This window comes from Nerophis lumbriciformis, linkage group LG28 (genome assembly GCF_033978685.3).
Source record: "Nerophis lumbriciformis linkage group LG28, RoL_Nlum_v2.1, whole genome shotgun sequence".
Lineage (NCBI taxonomy): Eukaryota > Metazoa > Chordata > Actinopteri > Syngnathiformes > Syngnathidae > Nerophis > Nerophis lumbriciformis.
This window is the reverse complement of record NC_084575.2, coordinates 23,374,526-23,397,260: the sequence shown is the minus strand read 5'-3', so window position 1 is coordinate 23,397,260 and position 22,735 is coordinate 23,374,526. Positions and strand designations below refer to the sequence as shown.

The following is a 22,735-nucleotide window of genomic DNA, read 5'->3' as shown; positions in this document are numbered from 1 at the left end:
GCAAGCGATCAAATGTTTGGAAACCGCAGCTGCATGCGTACTCACGGTACCGCGTCTGCGCATCCAACTCAAAGTCCTCCTGGTAAGAGTCTCTGTTGTCCCAGTTCTCCACAGGCCAATGGTAAAGCTTGACTGTCATCTTCCGGGAATGTAAACAATGAAACACCGGCTGTGTTTGTGTTGCTGCAGCCGCCCGCAATACACCGCTTCCCACCTACAGCTTTCTTCTTTGCTTTCTCCATTGTTCATTGAACAAATTGCAAAAGATTCACCAACACAGATGTCCAGAATACTGTGGAATTTTGCGATGAAAACAGACGACTTAATAGCTGGCCACCATGCTGTCCCAAAATGTCCTCTACAATCCGTGACGTCACGCGCTGACGTCATCATACCGAGACGTTTTCAGCAGGATATTTCGCGCAAAATTTAAAATTGCACTTTAGTAAGCTAACCCGGCCGTATTGGCATGTGTTGCAATGTTAAGATTTCATCATTGATATATAAACTATCAGACTGCGTGGTTGGTAGTAGTGGGTTTCAGTAGGCCTTTAACTTAACTCCTTATACAATCTAAAATCAGACTAGCTGTTAACAGATTAGGTGTCTGGTTATACTTGACAATACAGTAGTGTTGTGATACTCTCTCTCTAAGGCCATGAATCACACTGTAGGTCAATTCCGATTTTGTTTTTTTGATTTTTCTATGTCCGTGTGAAGAGCACAATTATGGATTTTTCAAATCTGACCCAGGCCTCTTTCGTATGTGGAAATAACTCTAATGTATGTACCTCTGTATCCTTTTACGACACGCTGCGCTTACCTGGGTGGTATTGGTGGACTCTGCCTCAGTCCAATTTTAATCCTACCAATACGATTTATTTTTTCATCTTTAGTGTTTTGGTGTGTTTGACAGACACGTCACAAAGATGTTTCCCTTTGTATCAGCTATTCATTGTGACTATCATGAGGCATTGTTGATGTTAATCATGTTAATGTGGGGAAACTGCCTTCCTGGAGACCTGGAGTCTAATAGCTCCTTATCAGATCACCTTTTACGGCCCCAGTTTCAAAACATTCACTGAATTCATCAAGTGTTCCTCAATTCTCAGTAGTTGGAGCGAATGAATTTGCACCAATTTGCATTAACCTCCCATAGACCAATGCTATAGTTGCCATAGGTTTCCCGTTTGCCACGTCAGTTCTGTACATAATGTTGACCATTTGCATATGCTACTCTTTTCTCAGAAGTGAGTCTTTTAAACTTGGAAATTGTCTTAAAAAACATCAGTTGAATCCACGTACTAAAAACACCATGACCTCCAAACATGCCCCCAGTCCCTACGGTCTCGCACACTACTTTGTTGAGTTCTGCCACCAAAAAAGTAGGGCAGGGTTTTCTTCTATCCCCCAACTCCTGACCTTCCCCACGCCCTGTCCTTTCTCTCCTCCCCCTGATCAGCTTCTGTGAGCTGATGTAACAGTGTTAGAGCTGAAGCGGCAGCGTGCCCTCACTGTAACCACTCAGCTGATTACTGCTCTTATGTAAGGAAGGATTGTTGGGTGTAAAATAGGACAGAACATATGAGCCCCATGCAGAAAAACAACAGGTCCCTGCACACAAGCAAGTTGCTCCTTTTGTTTAAACTTTTTGTTGCTGCCTCTCTCTTAACAATAAGGCAGACAAAGTATCTGTTGCATATTGCGAACCGCATTGCTATAACACGCTATGTGGTCTGGAATCTAACACAAAAAATGCTGTGTTAATTGTGGCATCTGCATGTGACCATGTGTGCAGCACGTGCATGTGCATGTTTGGGAGTGTGTCTTCAGCAGAGGGTGGAACAGTGGTTTGATATTTGTATAACATTACCGAGTCATGGGTAACTGCATGTAAATCCTCAATCCCATTCTCTTTTTTTTTTTTGTATGTTGCTTTTCTGCATCCAAATGATCATTGCCTAGCCTAGTATTCAAGGTGCCATCACTCTAAGTTGCAGGTGCACAGAGCAGATGGCATGAGGTCTTGTTTTGAACCAGAACGCTTGACAGCATTCTTGATAGGACTGTACAGGGCCTTTTGATTTCATAATTAAAGGGGAACATTATCACCAGACCTATGTAAGCGTCAATATATACCTTAATGTTGCAGAAAAAAGACCATATATTTTTTTAACCGATTTCCGAACTCTAAATGGGTGAATTTTGGCGAATTAAACGCCTTTCTAATATTCGCTCTCGGAGCGATGACGTCACATCAGGAAGCAATCCGCCATTTTCTCAAACACCGAGTCAAATCAGCTCTGTTATTTTCCGTTTTTTCGACTGTTTTCCGTACCTTGGAGACATCATGCCTCGTCGGTGTGTTGTCGGAGGGTGTCACAACACGAACAGGGACGGATTCAAGTTGCACCAGTGGCCCAAAGATGCGAAAGTGGCAAGAAATTGGACGTTTGTTCCGCACACTTTACCGACGAAAGCTATGCTACGACAGAGATGGCAAGAATGTGTGGATATCCTGCGACACTCAAAGCGGATGCATTTCCAACGATAAAGTCAAAGAAATCTGCCGCCAGACCCCCATTGAATCTGCCGGAGTGTGTGAGCAATTCAGGGACAAAGGGCCTCGGTAGCACGGCAAGCAATGGCGGCAGTTTGTTCCCGCAGACGAGCGAGCTAAACCCCCTGGATGTCTTGGCTCACACCGTCCCTTATGCCACCGAAGATGATCAAGAGAAGAATATCGACCCTAGCTTCCCTGGCCTGCTGACATCAACTCCAAAACTGGACAGATCAGCTTTCAGGAAAAGAGCGCGGATGAGGGTATGTCTACAGAATATATTAATTGATGAAAACTGGGCTGTCTGCACTCTCAAAGTGCATGTTGTTGCCAAATGTATTTCATATGCTGTAAACCTAGTTCATAGTTGTTAGTTTCCTTTAATGCCAAACAAACACATACCAATCGTTGGTTAGAAGGCGATCGCCGAATTCGTCCTCGCTTTCTCCCGTGTCGCTGGCTGTCGTGTCGTTTTCGTCGGTTTCGCTTGCATACGGTTCAAACCGATATGGCTCAATAGCTTCAGTTTCTTCTTCAATTTCGTTTTCGCTACCTGCCTCCACCCTACAACCATCCGTTTCAATACATGCGTAATCTGTTGAATCGCTTAAGCCGCTGAAATCCGAGTCTGAATCCGAGCTAATGTCGCTATTGCTTGCTGTTCTATGCGCCATGTTTGTTTGAGTTGGCATCACTATGTGACGTCACAGGAAAATGGACGGGTGTATATAATGATGGTTAAAATCAGGCACTTTGAAGCTTTTTTTAGGGATATTGCGTGATGGGTAAAATTTTGAAAAAAACTTCGAAAAATAAAATAAGCCACTGGGAACTGATTTTTAATGGTTTTAACCCTTCTGAAATTGTGATAATGTTCCCCTTTAAGGCAATGTGTTTAAAAATACTAATGCATTCCATTTACATGTTAAATACCATAGTCCGAGTCATATTAACTTTACATCCCCCATTACCTACATTGTTTCCTGTGATACTTCAATATGTCCATTTAGCTGAAGATGAAAATAAACATGAATCATACATTAAATTGTGTTTTCACAAACACTTCATATGGTGCAATGGAAACAACCGCCAGAAGTGGTAACTGGGGTCGATTTGTGACTTCCCTATAAAGTATACAGCAACTGTCACGTTTTTTAAGCGAGCATGTATTTCTCACGTGTCTGAATAAACCCTTAAGTGTCATTCCATCCATCCAACTGTTTTTTTAAGCTAAATTCTTAGGCACATTCCAGTTTAGGTATGCAAATTCAAATAGCTGCCAGTAACCAGTGATCCAATGTCATATATTTTCTTTACGTCCACAAACTACGTTTTCATGTGTTCATTGAGAAGCTTTGTGGAACCTGAAATAACTTTTTTAAACAATACACCGCATGTCGATGCTGTTTTTAAGCCCCGAAGTTGTAATATATAGTGGATTCCTTCTTAAATGTAATTGCAGTAATTTTTAAAGCTAATTTGTAAGGCACATTCCAATTTTGGTATGCATAATCAAATAACTGTTTGGAACCAGCTGGGTCCATAATACGATATCAATACATATCAAATCAAATCAACTTTATTTATTGCGACAGACCCTGCCTGGGCAATTATTTTGACTCGGGGGGCCAAATTTAGAGAAAAAAATGTCTGGACCGTGATGTACATTTTTTTTAACAATATGCCACAGGTTGTAATGTTTTTAAGTCCCAAAGTTATGACGTTATTCAATCAATCAAACTTCACCTTTGAGGCGTCCACATTGGAAAATAACAAAAAATGTTGTTACATATAAAATGTATGTATAAAAAAAAAATAAAAAAAGAAGAAATATATATATATATATATATATATATATATATATATATATATATATATATGAATAAACAAAATAAAAAATACAATTGATATTTAAAAACCTGAGAGGATTCTAAAATGATCAGTAAAAAAAACTTTTTATACTTTTCTTTATAAAATATCAATGGTCTCGTCAGTCCTGAGGCTTTCCGGCAGGCTGTTTGACAGGTGGGGGCCATAGTGGCTTCATGCCGCCTAACATGGTAGATTCATCCTTCAAAGAGGTCCAAGTCATAATCAGAAATAAATTGTTGCACTGAAAGAATAGAATATAGAATAGAATAGAATATATCTTTATTGTCATTGTACATTGTACAACGAAATTGAAAGCAAAACTAATTTAGTGCAAATTCATAATAACACATAAAAAAAAAAAAAGAACATAAATAAAAATACCAAGCACACAGCTCACATGCACAGTCATTATTGTCTTGTGTTCAGCGACACTATTGCTCTCGGGTAAAAAGTGTTCTTAAATCGGTTTGTCCGGCATTTTATTGTCCTGTATCTCCTGCCCGAGGGCAGCAGTTCAAAAAGTTTATGTCCAGGGTGAGATGGGTCCCTTATGATGTTTTGGGCCTTTTTGAGGCACCTGGCACTGTACAGTTCAAAGCCAAATTATTATAATAATTATGTTACAAATGTCATAATTTAGCTGAAAGGAGAGCATGCGTTTCATTTATTGCCTTATTTCATTCATTTTCACAGCGTTCATTCTACCATCGTTTGACGGGGGACAACAAGTCTGAGCAGTTCTTCAAGGTATTTTATGAGCGCATGAAACTTGCCCAGCAGGAGATCAAAGCCACTGTGACGGTCAACACCAGTGACCTGGGCAACAAGAAGAAAGACGATGAGCCTCCAGACAAAGACGCGCCAGCACGCAAGAAAGGTGACGGGTCAGAAGTTTATGTTGACAATTTTATGGTGCAATGTTGGAGCCACACACACACTTATTAGAAGAATCAGAACAGCTTTTGTAAAGTCAGAGGCAATGTTCCCTTTAAGGTGCGCGCCTGTGCAATTGCGCACTGCTCAAGCGTCCTCTGCGCACGGCAAATCTATGCCACGCACAAAATCAAATAAAAAAAAAAGCGCATAACAATTTTCGACACGACACGGACTCGACAGAGAAAACAGTTTTCGTCATCATTATTCAAATATTGTAACGTCTGTCGAGACGCTTTGAGGACATGAATTCCATCCATCACTTTACTGAGCAAAACTCTTTATTGTCGGCAATAAACACATCACCAAAACATTAGTAAAAAAAAATTATATCTAGCAAAAGTGGTCATTTTCTGCAGTACAAACCAGACCAAAACCAACTTTGTTATATCAACAGCAGCCGCTCGCTCTTTCTCACTTGCGCCAACACATGCACATATGCCACTTAGCCAGTGATGCGTTAACAGCCACACTAAAAGTCGGACAACTCCAACACCACACACAAAGTGTAATTCCAGGTCGTTACACTATGATTTACCAATCAAATGTGTGCTTATTCTAGTGTCATTTATTAGGAATCTCAATTTATAAATATTAATCATGAAATCCTGTTAGTATATTAAATAAATACTAATGAAAATATATTTTTTACAAACAGGAAGTTGCAGGAATGTACACATGATCCCCTGCTTACATCTCATTGTGCAACATGTGAATGTTTTAATGGGAACTAAATTCAATGTCTGAACGGGGTACAAATTATTTCCAAAGCAGGACCTCCACCCAAACAAACAATACAAGTACACAGTTCATGAAAAACAATATTTTTTGTTATTGTCATTGTAAGTGGGCCTAAACACTTATATTAGAAAATAACCTCATGGAAATGACTGCTGTCATTTGATTATAATAATAAGAGAATGTTGTCTGTCTATCTGTGTTGGGGACTGAGGTGGGGACTTGTCCAGGGTGTACCCCGCCTTCCGCCCGAATGCAGCTGAGATAGGCTCCAGCACCCCCCGCGACCCCGAAAGGGACAAGCGGTAGAAAATGGATGGATGGATGGAGATTGAACTTGTTATTTAGTCAGGTTTGGGACAGGTGTGCTGCTGGTGTAGCCACAGTGTGCACGTCTGATATTGCTCACATGGGCTCCACTGAATGCTCAGGGAGTTTTTGCGTTTGCTCACACACATGAAAAATTAGAGGGAACATTGGTCAGAGGTCAATGATTGTTTTTTTTGTTTTTTATTGGTTTATGGACAGTGTGCACGATACATTATTCACAAAGAATCGAAGAGTGTACCAGATTTAGAATACATGAACTCTCTTGGACCTGATTCAATTGTTTTGCTCAGCCAAGGACGTGCCTTTGGTGGCCGTGGTTACGGAGGAAGCGAAGGAGCAACTAGCAGAAGCCTCAGCTGTCACCAAGAAGGCCTTCACCACGTACCGTCGCGAGGCTGAGGCTGAAGAGCACCAAGCAGCTGCTGACGGCTTTTCCATGGCAACCGCTGACAAGGGCCAAGAGGAAGGCGAGATGAGCGTTATCATCACCATCATGCAGCCCATCTTGCGCCTCATGCAGCTGTTGTGTGAGAACCACAATCCAGATCTGCAGGTCAGTCATCGCAGTAGAGCAGGGGATTCAAACGTACGGACCAATAGGCAGATTAGGCCCGCAAACAGGTTTTATCCGGCCTGCGAGATGAGTTTGCTAAGTATACAATGAGCTGAATTTTTTGAATGAAAATAACTGCTGTTCTAAATGTGTCACTGGATGTGTTAAAATAGGAGAAGCAACACTTCCTGTTTGGACACTACGTACTTACACTGCTCATTAGTGATAGTATACAAAATGTGGATCATTACGTTCATGTCTTGATTATCAAAGATGTTGGTAATGTAACCTGTGACATTTCTACCCAAATGAATTCCACCTAATTGACTGATGAACATGATCACATCATTTATTCAGAAAGTATAAATAACAACAAATGAAGATAGAACACTCTTAACCGCAACATCTAAGTGTAAAAAAAACAAAGAACAGGATTTGTACATTTTCTGAATGTGGTTGGTCTTTTTTTAAACAAAGTAAACAATCTGAAGTTGTCTTTATTTTTAAGTTATCCGGCCATGATTTTACCAGTCCGACCCATTTAGCAATAGATTTTTCCTCCATATGGCCCTTGGGCTAAAATGAGTCTGACACCCGTGCACTAGAGGCACTGGTATAGTGTATGGTGTGTTCACATTTTAAAACCACACTCGGTTGTGTAGAAAGGAAACTTGAATGAAAATAGGTACAGTTTGCAGAACTTCGTGTTGCAGCTGTTTCCATGTCTGGTAGGTCTCAGTCTGGTTTCACTATTAGCCGCGTGTCAGTATTTAGTAATGGCTAGCTCTAGTAGGCCAGACTTCCTTTCATGCATTGATTACCGTAATACAGAAGTGGTTTTATTTAGTTATAGTTAGACAGTGCAATTAAACATTGCTACCCATAGGTAACCAATGTCAAAGTACATAAGGCTTCCAGCCACAGTCTAATTTGCAACCCTCGTCCCTGGTTAGGCTTTTAAAGAAAGGTGAAATAAAATAATTAAGACAAGAACCAAATAAAACACATTAAAAAACGGGACAAGCGGTAGAAAATGGATGGATGGATGGATGGCTTTATTACTACATCCAGTTCAAGTACTCACACTTCTGATTTTCCTTAAGCCACTTTTTCAGTTTAGTTTAGAAAAGTTTGATTTCCGACTGTGACTCTAGCTGCAGTGTCAAAGACTTCCACATATGTGAGGCCTTCACTCAGAACGCAGACTGGCCCAAAGTCGTCCGGCACCTTTTCACTCTGAAGCTCCCACTGACAGCAGCTCGAGTCCGCACACCTTCACTATTGGGCCTTTGTACTTCTTTACACATTATATCAGGGGCTAATCCATCAAGACTAGGAATGTCCGATAATATCAGACTGCCGATATTATCGGTCGATAAATGCTTTAAAATGTAATATCGGAAATTATCGGTATCGGTTTCAAGATTATCGGTATCGGTTTCAAAAAGTAAAATGTATGACTTTTCCAAACGCCGCTGTGTACACGGACGTAGGGAGAAGTACATAGCGCCAATAAACCTTAAAGGCACTGCCTTTGCGTGCCGGCCCATTCACTTAATATCTACGGCTTTATGCAACAGCCATACAGGTCACACTGAGGGTGGCCGTGTAAACAACTGTTACAAATATGCGCCACACTGTGAACCCACACCAAACAAGAATGACAAACACATTTCGGGAGAACGTCCGTACCATAACACAACATAAACACAACAGAACAAATACCCAGAACCCCTTGTAGCACTAACTCTTCCGGGACGCTACAATATACACCCCCCGCTACCACCGAATCCCGCGCACCCCACCCACCCCCCATCTCCTGAATTCAGAGGTCTCAAGGTTGGCAAGTATGCTCTAGTATACTCTAAGTATAGTATTTCCTATAGCTGTAATGGATATCAGGATTATCTCAGGGAGAGCATGTCCCAAATTCCAAGCTGTTTTGAGGCATGTTAAAAAAAATAATGCACTTTGTGACTTCAATAATAAATATGGCAGTGCCATGTTGGCACTTTTTTCCATAATGGAGTTGACGTTGTTCTCTTATTTTGGAAAACCTTGTTTTTGATTGATTGATTGATTGATTGAAACTTGTATTAGTAGATGGCGCAGTACAGTACATGTTCCGTACAATTGACCACGAAATGGTAACACCCGAATAAGTTTTTCAACTTGTTTAAGTCGGGGTCCACGTTAATCAATTCATGGTAAAGTTACATTGTTTAATGCATCACAACAAAATTAGGCATAATAATGTTTTAATTCCACGACTGTATATATCGGTATCGGTTGATATCGGAATCGGTAATTAAGAGTTGGACAATATCGGAATATCGGATATCGGCAAAAAAGCCATTATCGGACATCTCTACTCAAGACACTTAAAATAGCTTTTAAAAAGGAGAAATTTATAAAAAAAAATCAAAACTCATCATGCTATATTTTCAGGTAATCTGGCAGTGATGATGCCTAATTGGTTTTTGGTCAAATAGCTTTAGTGTTTGTTTATGTAATGACAACTGAGGCTTCACTACAGATTTGATGGACTGTCCCAAGACGATGGCACATATGGGATAAAATCCCAGCATGCATGTAAACTTTTGCAGCTTGAACAGATAAACTGAGTTGGGCTGGTGCAGACCCACTCTGTCTGGTCTAATAAGACCCAGTGTGGGTGCAAGATATACACCCACACGTGCAACATTTTGGTTATATTGCGGGTGCTATGCCTAAAATAGTCACCTTAGCTTTTGTACAAATGAATGAGAAACTTTATGTTCCAAAAAATAGTCATTGGGCAAGAGAGGATCTGACCTCTGTTATCTTTATAAGTTTGTCAGTGATTACTTGGTCTCAGACTATAAATTCTGACTGGTGTTTATCTATCCATCCATCCATTTTCTACCGCTTGTCCCTTTCGATTTCAATAAATGTGAGGATGCAGGTGTCTAACAATCATGCTACATTATGTTGTTTATATTACTGTCAGCGATCTATTCAAAGGGTTAACAAACCTAATCACTTTTTCATCATTTAAAATGTGCCAATGCTTTAAATTTTCTTTGTTAATTACGGTAGCTTTGTTTTATTTATTTTAGCATAGGGTTGTCCCGATCCGATATTGATCGCTGATTGGTCCGATATCAGCCAAAGACAATTATGGTATTATATCGGTTTGCATCTAAAATTGCTGATACAAGCAGTCCTGCTGCATGTTTGCTTGTACAAAACTTGACAGCCAGTTAACATCTAAATGTCCTTCAATAAACACACAATTTGTCTTTTCCCGTATTTTAGTGAAGTCCTTTACAAAAAGTAAACATGATATAGGCTACTAGAGACTAGCATCTACACAACAGCTAAGCACACCATTGCACACAAGCTAGGAATATGTTATAAGTGTCATTAATTGAACAATATTGCAGTCTATAACACAACATTTGTATAAAATAATTCAAGTTGCATATCACTTAACAGCTATAAAGTCTCCAAGGCAGAAGCGTATTAGAAAGAATCCAGTAACAAACAGTTGGAAAAAACTATTACCACTCCACTTCAACTTAGAGACGACATAAGTGAATTCCAGACAGTAAATAATTAATAGGTTGGTGTTTTTCGTACCTACCATTGTGCTTTGTGTGAATATTTAATGTTAGGAAAATGTTTGATTAAGTGAAATTACCCAAAGTATGATATCATATTAGAGCCAATAGTCAAGGCTCTTATATCGGTATTGTATTGGAGGTGAAAAAGTTGTATCGAGACGCCTCTGATTTGAACTCCTTTCCTCCCCAGAACTTCCTACGCAATCAGAATAATAAGAACAACTACAATCTGGTTTGCGAGACACTTCAATTCCTGGACTGTATTTGCGGCAGCACCACAGGAGGTCTGGGTCTGCTCGGACTGTACATTAATGAGAAGAATGTGGGACTCATCAACCAGACTGTGGAAAGCCTGACTGAATACTGTCAAGGTCCCTGTCATGAGAACCAGGTGACCAACACACACACACACACACGCATACACTCAAGACACAAGGGTACAGATGTGGGATTGTCTCTGATTCGTACCAGTTGTGTTTTGTCAAACTGAGTTTGTGATCATCAGAGTTGGGTAGAGTAGACAAAATTCCGATTATTATAATATTGCCAAAATTGTTAAGTTTTCTTGTAAAATTGCGACTGTTATTGAGTAAAATTAAAAATGTTATCATAATATTGCACAAATGTTCAGTTTTTCTTGTAAAATGTTGACTTGCATACGACTTTTATCATAATACTAGAAGTAGGCATTTTTCTGAGGTCTGAAGAAGGTAATAAATAAAAGAATGTGTGTGTGTGTGTGTGTGTGTGTGTGCGCGCGTGCGTGTTTGTGTGTGAGAAACCGAGACAAAATATGCCCATTTCGCAGTCACTTATAATCAGGGGCGCCGAAAAGGGGGGGTAAAGGAGACGGATTCTAGGGGCCCATGATGGAGGGGGGCCCAGAGAGGCCCCTAATGATGATGAAATTATAATACAGAAAAAATAATGACACTGTGTTGGGGGCCCTGTAAAGATTCTTTTCATGGGGCCCAAAATCCCTAGCGGCGCCCCTGCTTATAATGTTATGACATGGCCAATGTTAGCATATGCACAGCTAAAACTTTAAAAAAAAACATCTACAACTTACCGCAACATGTTTTCTCTAATTCAGGGGCCATTTGCGGCCTGCAGCTAATTTTGTGGCACATTCTAAAAGTACTATTTAAAAAAAAAAAAAAGTATTTATATCAAAAAAGTGCAATATAAGAGCAACCATGTATACCATAATGAGAATAAGTTGCAATGTTGACGCTAATGACACAAAGCTGCCTTGCAGGCTGTTTTTTCTTTAAAGCTGTCATTGCTAAAAAACTATATATATATATATATATATATATATATACTTCGTATCAAATATTCCACTATATTTTCCCTAAAAAAATCCTATAAAAAAATAAAGTTTTCTTTGGCAAAAAGGGCATAAAACAAACAAATAAATAAATACAACATCAATCCATCCATTTTTCCTCCGCTTATCCGAGTCTGGGTCGCGGGGGCGGCAGTCTAAGCAGAGATCCCCAGACTTCCCTGTCCCCGGCCTCCTCCTCTAGTTCTACAGGGGGGGATACCGAGGCGTAACCAGGCCAGCTGTGAGACATAGTCCCCCTAACGTGTCCTCGGTCTGCTACGAGGCCTCCTCCCGACTGTACATGTCCGAAACACCTCACCGGGAATAATAAAACATTAAAAAAATAAAAACTTATAATAGACTAATAGATCTAAAGTTTATCTATAGACTTAAGTGTCGGGGGGAAAAAAAAAAAAAAAGGTAAGCCTTAGTTTGAACACTTTTATGAGTGGGCCCTTTTGGATCGCCAATAATTTGAGTGGGTTTTTTTCATGTCGTTGCTCAAAAAAATAATAGAAAACAGGGTTTTCTTTTACAAAAAGGGCATGAAAACATAAACAAAATATCAACAGATGATCTAGAGATTTAAGCGTTGAAAAATGTTTAAATATATATATTGATACATGACCTATTTTAACACTTATAACTCAGACCCATCTGGGTCCCCGGGGCCAAACTTGAGGGGACCTCAAAGGTAAAAAAAAAATATATATATATATATATATATATATATATATTAGGGATGTCCAATATTGGCTTTTTTGCCGATATCCGATATTCCGATATTGTCCAACTCTTAATTACCGATACTGATATCAACCGATACCGATACAAACCGATACCGATATATACAGTCGTGGAATTAACACATTATTATGCCTGATTTGGACAACCAGGTATGGTGAAGATAAGGTCCTTTTTTTTAAAAATTAATAAAATAAAATAAGATAAATAAATTAAAAACATTTTCTTGAATAAAAAAAGAAATTAAAACAATATAAAAACAGTTACATAAAAACTAATAATGAATGAAAATTAGTCAAATTAACTGTTAAAGGTTAGTACTATTAGTGGACCAGCAGCACGCACAATCATGTGTGCTTACGGACTGTATCCCTTGCAGACTGTATTGATATATATTGATATATAATGTAGGAACCAGAATATTAATAACAGAAAGAAACAACCCTTTTGTGCGAATGAGTGTGAATGAGTGTAAATGGGGGAGGGAGGTTTTTTGGGTTGGTGCACTAATTGTAAGTGTATCTTGTGTTTTTTATGTTGATTTAATTAAAAAAATAAAATAAAAACCAATACCGATTAAAAAAAAAACAAAAAAAACGATACCGATAATTTCCGATATTACATTTTAAAGCATTTATCGGCCGATAATATCGGCAGGCTGAAATTATCGGCCAACTCTAATATATATATATATATATATATATATATATATATATATATACAGGTAAAAGCCAGTAAATTAGAATATTTTGAAAAACTTGATTTATTTCAGTAATTGCATTCAAAAGGTGTAACTTGTACATTATATTTATTCATTGCACACAGACTGATGCATTCAAATGTTTATTTCATTTAATTTTGATGATTTGAAGTGGCAACAAATGAAAATCCAAAATTCCGTGTGTCACAAAATTAGAATATTACTTAAGGCTAATACAAAAAAGGGATTTTTAGAAATGTTGGCCAACTGAAAAGAATGAAAATGAAAAATATGAGCATGTACAATACTCAATACTTGGTTGGAGCTCCTTTTGCCTCAATTACTGCGTTAATGCGGCGTGGCATGGAGTCGATGAGTTTCTGGCACTGCTCAGGTGTTATGAGAGCCCAGGTTGCTCTGATAGTGGCCTTCAACTCTTCTGCGTTTTTGGGTCTGGCATTCTGCATCTTCCTTTTCACAATACCCCACAGATTTTCTATGGGGCTAAGGTCAGGGGAGTTGGCGGGCCAATTTAGAACAGAAATACCATGGTCCGTAAACCAGGCACGGGTAGATTTTGCGCTGTGTGCAGGCGCCAAGTCCTGTTGGAACTTGAAATCTCCATCTCCATAGAGCAGGTCAGCAGCAGGAAGCATGAAGTGCTCTAAAACTTGCTGGTAGACTGCTGCGTTGACCCTGGATCTCAGGAAACAGAGTGGACCGACACCAGCAGATGACATGGCACCCCAAACCATCACCCAACCATGCAAATTTTGCATTTCCTTTGGAAATCGAGGTCCCAGAGTCTGGAGGAAGACAGGAGAGGCACAGGATCCACGTTGCCTGAAGTCTAGTGTAAAGTTTCCACCATCAGTGATGGTTTGGGGTGCCATGTCATCTGCTGGTGTCGGTCCACTCTGTTTCCTGAGATCCAGGGTCAACGCAGCCGTCTACCAGCAAGTTTTAGAGCACTTCATGCTTCCTGCTGCTGACCTGCTCTATGGAGATGGAGATTTCAAGTTCCAACAGGACTTGGCGCCTGCACACAGCGCAAAATCTACCCGTGCCTGGTTTACGGACCATGGTATTTCTGTTCTAAATTGGCCCGCCAACTCCCCTGACCTTAGCCCCATAGAAAATCTGTGGGGTATTGTGAAAAGGAAGATGCAGAATGCCAGACCCAAAAACGCAGAAGAGTTGAAGGCCACTATCAGAGCAACCTGGGCTCTCGTAACACCTGAGCAGTGCCAGAAACTCATCGACTCCATGCCACGCCGCATTAACGCAGTAATTGAGGCAAAAGGAGCTCCAACCAAGTATTGAGTATTGTACATGCTCATATTTTTCATTTTCATACTTTTCAGTTGGCCAACATTTCTAAAAATCCCTTTTTTGTATTAGCCTTACACAATATTCTAATTTTGTGACACACGGAATTTTGGATTTTCATTTGTTGCCACTTCGAATCATCAAAATTAAATGAAATAAACATTTGAATGCATCAGTCTGTGTGCAATGAATAAATATAATGTACAAGTTACACCTTTTGAATGCAATTACTGAAATAAATCAAGTTTTTCAAAATATTCTAATTTACTGGCTTTTACCTGTGTGTGTGTGTGTGTGTGTGTGTGTGTATATATATATATATATATATATATATATATATATATATATATATATATATATATATATATATATATATATATATATATATATATTGTATTTGTTTTGAAAATGAAAAACATCAAAATGGCCCCCACATTCTTATTTTTTTTTAGAGTGTAGCCCTCAGTGGTAAACATTTTGGACACCCCTGCTCTAGTTGTAAGGGGAATTTTTGTAGGAAGTGTCTCTCGGTCACATGGCTGCAACCCAGCAATAGTATAAGGCAAGTATAAGTAGCACTTTACGAACCACCTATGCTTACTTTTACTGGTAATAGTATATTTTTAAGATTGACATTTGACCCAAATAAGATGCCGCGGCTTTAACATATGACTGTCTCGTACACACGCACGTTCCATAGTGCATGCACATACACAAACGCAGTCCCAGAGAAGCAAGCAAAAAGATGCAGTCATGGCTTCCTGCGTGCGTGTGTTTTGCGGGGTGTAGCTTACTTGCTCAGAGCAGGGACAGGGCAGGATATCATGCTTGTAGTCTGTTCGACAGTTAGCGCCCTCTAGGCAAGGTAACCGTGACAAACAATCACTTTAACGTCATCCTTCTGTGGTCAGATGTCCTTTTGACTAGTCTATCATTGTTCATCACATGAGCCATCCTCTTTCCCTACAGTCTTTTCTTGCAAATGTAAAACTGGTATGATTAAACTAGGGATGTAACGGGAAACGGAAAAATTATAAACCGAGGTAAAATTCCAGACGGTTAATTAATACCATTTACATTTTTAATTACCGAAAAAACTTAATTTATTAATGCATTTTAGACAACACTGTTTACTTCCTGAAAACTGAAGCGCCGCAGCACGTGCACTAGACCCGTTAGGCAGCGACTGCACGGACTTTGCTTTGAAATTGTTCCCTTTACTTAATTGCAATCGCTTCTACTTCCGTGGAGTCTCAGTGTACGTTTGATAGCACAATGCTGTTGGAGGAAAAAAATATTTGATGTCGCGGTTTCATTTTGAACGTGCAACTAGCGTCCGTCCGTCAGCTGTTGGGACTGAGAGTTACCATGCAGCAGGCGATGTGTCAAGAACGTTTCCACAACTTGTTTAAAAAGTCTTAAGTTTGTTTACTGGGGTGCTCACTCGTCCTTTATTTTAACTGCTAACTTTGTCAGTGTTTTAATAACATCAATACTCACTAAAATGTTTTGTCATCTCATCGAATTGAACACAGGCTGAGTTGTCAATGAGGCACAAGGATTGTGTATTAGATGTGAGAGGTATCACTCCTGTGTATTTTTGTTGGCCAAATTGTTGCACTGAAGAACAAAGTGTGTTTATTAGACTTTATCTTCATTAGCCAAACTGCTTTGTGTTTTATATTGATATCAAAAAGTATACACCATGTTTTTTTACATTCCTTTTTTTCTTTTTTTCATTCCACAAAGTAATTACTTTGATAACCAGTCATGTGACATTGCATTTTGGTAATGTTCTATAGTGTATAATTAATACCTATACGACAAATTTCTGCTCAAACTCTCAATGGATCTGTCCCAATACAGCATGTACATGTACACACATTAGTACATGTACCGTATTTTTCGGACTATAAGTCGCAGTTTTTTTCATAGTTTGGCCGGGCTCCAGTGCGACTTATATATGTTTTTTTCCTTCTTTATTATGCATTTTCGGCAGGTGCGATTTATACTCCGGTGCGACTTATACTCCGAAAAATACGGTAAATGTATATAACTTAAAAAATACCTCTCTCTATGAAAATGTAAAAATAGAGATAAAGACATCGTGTAATACAAATCTGAAAGGCTGATACTATTTAATGAACAAAAACACAAATATGTGTCTTTAAATATATAGATAACGTTTATCCAGAACATTATTTGATATTAAATTACATTACAAATTACATGTTGGCGTCTGGTTCACACCCTATCACTGTTTTACCAAACATAATGAATAATCCTGATTAATAAACGTGATTTCAATATTGATGAAAATAATCGTAATTATTATTTTGCCCATAATCGGGCAGTTCTATGTGTAAGATTAAACCTCATATATGAACACTATTTGTATATATATATGGACAAAAAATGCAGTTACATCTTATGACCAAAAGGTGCCATCTAGCGAAATTTTCACATGTATTTTTTATTTATTTATAGTATTATTTTTTTTCTGCCATATTACTTTGTTCATAATGCTTGTGTTGCTTTCATATGTACATTTAACTTTCCACTTGAGGTACATGTATACATTTTGAATGTGTTTTTTTTTTTTTTTAATAAAAGTAGTTTTCCAAAATTTTGAGCACATTTAAAATTACCGCGATAATAATAACCGTGATAGTTTTGGTTACAATAACCGTGATAACAAAATTTTCTAGATTCTAGATTAAACCAACTGATGTGGTTACATTTGTTAATCTTTCCGTTTGCATTAAAGGGAGTAAAAAGTGTGTTAAATCTTCAATTGAATAAAGCTCTTCTTGTGATTATTCAATTTGGCTGTCGTATAGCATAACGAACGCTTATTATAGGCAACATGCAAACAGACAGTCAAAAAAAGTTGACCTACAGTCAAGAAATGTGACCCTCCTCCTCAGCACATGACGGCCGTGTCCGCAGGGTGTGTGATATTTAAATTTACAAGCGTATCGGTCATTAATAGACTGCCTTTGGGGGCTTTTTGAACTGTTTAAATATAGTCTGTTGGAATGCCACAGATCTGCAGACATGGGCTTGCTGTTTCTAAACAGATGTGCTGCACTAATTACACAAACTTCTGGTTTTATCTGTGAAGGACATAGTTTAAAAGCCTCCAATACATTTGTTTACTACACTCTGCACACACAATCACATTAATTTACTCGCTGGATCTAGACGAGAACTTAGTGATTTGACAGCAAGATTAGATGATGTGGAAAAAGCTTATGGAATTGAACTAAGCACAGAAAAGTGCAAAACAATGACAATGGGGCATGCTTCTGACATACCAAGCCAAGGAGTTTCCATGGGAGGAATACTACTTGAGGAAGATGAAAACGTCAAGTATCTTGGTGCCACCATTACAGTTTATGGGAAGTCTGACAAAGAGATCAGGACAAGAGTGCCCAGAGCACTGTAGTCTCTGACACAATTAACCGATTAATAAGAGCAACAACATCTCAACAAGCACCCAAGTCCACTTCCTTCGTTCTGTTGTTTTCTCCACTGTCCTCTATGGCTGTGAAAGCTGGACACTCTGCAAGCTTAGAATAGGATCCAGGCTTTTGAGATGAAATGCTATCGTCGTCTCCTGAGAGTCCCATACACAGCTCATACAACTAGGGATGTCCCGATCCGATATTTGCCAAAAAATGCGTATCGGCAAGGCATGGGAAAATGCCGATCCAGATCCAGTTTAAAAAAAAACTCCGGTCCGTGTTTTCCAACGCACAGATTTAAATAATACATTCCACTTTTCTGCTGCTCCCTATTTCCGTTCCGCATTTTCCAGCACACCTTCAACACATCCACAGGTCTGTGGATTCTCACGCAGTTGCTTTTAGCTGCTGGCATTGCACTACAGGCTCTTCCCACTCCTTCTTCTGTCTCCTTCTCACAGACAGCAAGCGCAACTTCTTACACACGTCACACGTCACATACGTATACGTCCTCTCCCAGCAGAGAGGTAGCAGCATGGCTAACGTTAGCTGTGATGCTAGCGCAGCCGCTAAGGTGCGCACCTGCTCAAACGTCCTCTACGCACAGCAAATCTATGCCAAGCACAAAATCAAATAAAAAAATAAGCGCATATCAATTTTCGACACACGGACACGACAGAGAAAACAGTTTTCGTCATCATTGTTCAAATATACGTCTGTCGAGACGCTTATCTCCATTCGGTGCCACACGTCCATACCATCAAAATGCAGAGGCAAAAATTTCCACATCAACACCGTATGAAAAAATTAGTGATTTTTTTAGTTGTGATTTCCTTCTCTGCATGAAAGTTTAAAAGTAGCATATATTAATGCAGTATGAAGAAGAATGTTTTAATGTAGACATGCAAGCCTTGAAAGAACATTTTGAAAATCAAGACAACATTTCCTGCAAATGGGTGCATTTCTACCCTATATTTTAACTTTAGATTTATTCTCATATCAAACTCTTTTGGCTGTCTTTTTGACACTTACATTAGGCGCCCCCCTCCACACCCCGGATTATAAATAATGTAAATAATCAAATGTGATTATCTTGTGTGATGACTGTATTATGATGATAGTATTTATCTGTATCATGAATCAATTTAAGTGGACCCCGACTTAAACAAGTTGAAAAACTTATTGGAGTGTTACCATTTAGTGGTCAATTGTACGGAATATGTACTTCACTGTGCAACCTACTAATAAAAGTCTCAATCAATCAATCACACACAGAATCATCATACTGCTGTGATTATATGCATCAAGTGTTCATTCAAGGCTAAGGCAAAATATCGAGATATATATCGTGTATCGCAATATGGCCTTAAAATATCGCAATATTAAAAAAAGGCCATATCGCCCAGCCCTAGTTTCAATTATGCCATTTCTGTTTGTCATGTATAATTTTGTCTATTTTGTGTTTATCCTTGAATAAACAGGTCAGTTTCTTGTTACCAACCATTGTGTATTATTCAAACTCCCCTAATTCAGCTGGCTAGTTGTTATCGAGAGTACTAAAACCCTTTTCAACATGATTCTGACAACTAAGTAGGCTAAATAACTTTAAACTTTAATACATGCTCGGATAGGCCAGTATCGGTCAGTATCGGTATCGGATCGGAAGTGCAAAAACAATATCGGTATCGGATCGGAAGTGCAAAAACCTGGATCGGGACATCCCTACATACAACCAATAAATACATCAGAAGTGAAATAACTACAGCCAATGGAGTCAACAAACATCTCCTTCAAAATGTGAAAAGCAGCAAACTGTCCTGGTTTGGCCACATTACAAGATCAACACCAAACATTGCGCAAACCATCCTTCAAGGATCTGTAGCAGGAAAGCGAAAACGAGGTCACCCCAGAATGACTTGGAGAGATAACATCAAAACATGGACAAACATGTCATTCTACCAGCTTCTGGATATTGCCAAATACCGACAGGTGGAAGGACTTGGTGTGTTGTATCTCATCTGCTACGCCCCTACAATCTTCTAGGTCATAGGACAACTAGAACTAAAACACTGCACACATCCCAAAACCCATGCTTACATTGAGTGGAGTAAATACAAACATACAAGTGATACTGGCTTACAAAGAAATACATTTGAATAACCACTGTATATGACGTATAACATGTCCTGCAGTGATGCTTTTGTTAATGCATATGAAAGTAACACTCCACGGATTAACTAGCAATAGCATTCATGTATATTATTTTTAGTTGAAAGTGTGGCATCAGTTGTATACATTTGTTTTCCCCCATGCATCTAATTCCAATGTATTGTCATGTGTTTATTTTGGAGCAGACTGCATCGTCATACATTTCAACCCTTTCATTTGCTTCGATGGGATCGCCTGTATTTTGCCCTTCTTTTCTGGCGCCCTACCGATACATTTATTTTTTCTCCGGTACTACTGGAGCAGCATGACTTCTGGTCCGCACCGCAACACTCGTGTTACAAGGCCTGGGCCCTAAATCAATTAATCCACCGGTGTCAAACTCCAGGTCCCCGGGGCCAGATGTGACCCGCCATTTAATTTTATTTGGCCCTCGAAAGCCTGCAAGTAATATGTATCAATAAAGTACTTTAACTTTTCTTACTGGATGTATTCTTTCTTAAAAAATATATGTACCGTATTTTTCGGAGTATAAGTCGCACCGGAGTATAAGTCGCACCTGCCGAAAATGCATAATAAAGAAGGAAAAAAACATATATAAATCGCACTGGAGCCCGGCCAAACTATGAAAAAAACTGCGACTTATAGTCCGAAAAATACGGTACTCCGTTTAATCGCAAACTGTGTTAACTTAAATGTTGTCTAATTATGCAAAAATATATTATTATTAAATTTCAATTTCAATTTTCTTTATTTAACCAGGTCAGGTTATCAAACATTCAAACCATTTTTAAAATATAAATAAATACTAATAATAATGATTTCAAAGCAAGTTATCCATCAAATTGTACAATGTATAAGTACAAATAGAATTTTACAGCATTTTTGTCTAAATTTAAAAAAGTACTTTTTTTACTGTAATAAACTGTAGTGCCATTTTGGCATTTACAGTAATACACCCATAAATCTACAGTTGTTGATTTGCGGTAAAGAAAAAAAAAAAGCAAACAAAAAACAGCTCATGTGTCCAAATTTTACTGTATTTTTTTTTTTTAATTTACATTAAAGGGGAACATTATCACAATTTCAGAAGGGTTAAAACCATTAAAAATCAGTTCCCAGTGGCTTATTTTATTTTTCGAAGTTTTTTTCAAAATTATACCCATCACGCAATATCCCTAAAAAAAGCTTCAAAGTGCCTGATTTTAACCATCGTTATATACACCCGTCCATTTTCCTGTGACGTCACACAGTGATGCCAATACAAACAAACATGGCGGATAGAACAGCAAGATATAGCGACATTAGCTCGGATTCAGACTCTGATTTCAGCGGCTTAAGCGATTCAACAGATTACGCATGTATTGAAACGGATGGTTGTAGTGTGGAGGCAGGTAGCGAAAATGAAATTGAAGAAGAAACTGAAGCTATTGAGCCATATCGATTTGAACCGTATGCAAGCGAAACCGACGAAAACGACACGACAGCCAGCGACACGGGAGAAAGTGAGGACGAATTCGGCGATCGCCTTCTAACCAACGATTGGTATGTGTTTGTTTGGCATTAAAGGAAACTAACAACTATGAACTAGGTTTACAGCATATGAAATACATTTGGCAACAACATGCACTTTGAGAGTGCAGACAGCCCAGTTTTCATCAATTAATATATTCTGTAGACATACCCTCATCCACTCTCTTTTCCTGAAAGCTGATCTGTCCAGTCCAGTTGGAAATGCATCTGCTTTGAGTGTCGCAGGATATCCACACATTCTTGCCATCTCTGTCGTAGCATAGCTTTCGTCGGTAAAGTGTGCGGAACAAACGTCCAATTTCTTGCCACTTTCGCATCTTTGGGCCACTGGTGCAACTTGAATCCGTCCCTGTTCGTGTTGTTACACCCTCCGACAACACTCCGACGAGGCATGATGTCTCCAAGGTACGGAAAACAGTCGAAAAAACGGAAAATAACAGAGCTGATTTGACTCGGTGTTTGTAATGTGTTTGAGAAAATGGCGGATTACTTCCGGGTGTGACGTCACGTTGTGACATCATCACTCCGAGAGCGAATAATAGAAAGGCGTTTAATTCGCCAAAAATCACCCATTTAGAGTTCGGAAATCGGTTAAAAAAATATATGGTCTTTTTTCTGCAACATCAAGGTATATATTGACGCTTACATAGGTCTGGTGATAATGTTCCTTTTTAAAAAAAACAAATTAAAATGTTACAGGAAAATTCTGGCTACTGAGCTGCCTGTTTTTACCATAAAAACAGCAGTACGGTTTTTCCATTTTCAGTATTATACACAAAATTTTAAGGTGAAATTATTGCAACTTACCATATTTTTTTTACATTTTAGTTTAAAAAAAATCTACAAATAAAATGCATTAAAAAAATGTGTAATAA

General features: G+C 38.7%; 1 protein-coding gene across 10 annotated transcripts in view; it reads left to right on the top strand.

The window, feature by feature from the left end:
- The window catches only part of itpr1b (inositol 1,4,5-trisphosphate receptor, type 1b), a 254,529-nt gene that overhangs the window by 152,863 nt on the left and 78,931 nt on the right, over window positions 1–22,735 (top strand). For all 10 annotated transcript variants that reach the window (XM_061923933.2, XM_072916599.1, XM_061923928.2 and 7 more), the window contains 3 exons: window positions 5,126–5,309; window positions 6,724–6,986; window positions 10,782–10,982. In XM_061923933.2, the coding sequence (XP_061779917.2) occupies window positions 5,126–5,309; window positions 6,724–6,986; window positions 10,782–10,982 (648 nt within the window). The remainder of the gene's footprint in view (window positions 1–5,125; window positions 5,310–6,723; window positions 6,987–10,781; window positions 10,983–22,735) is intronic.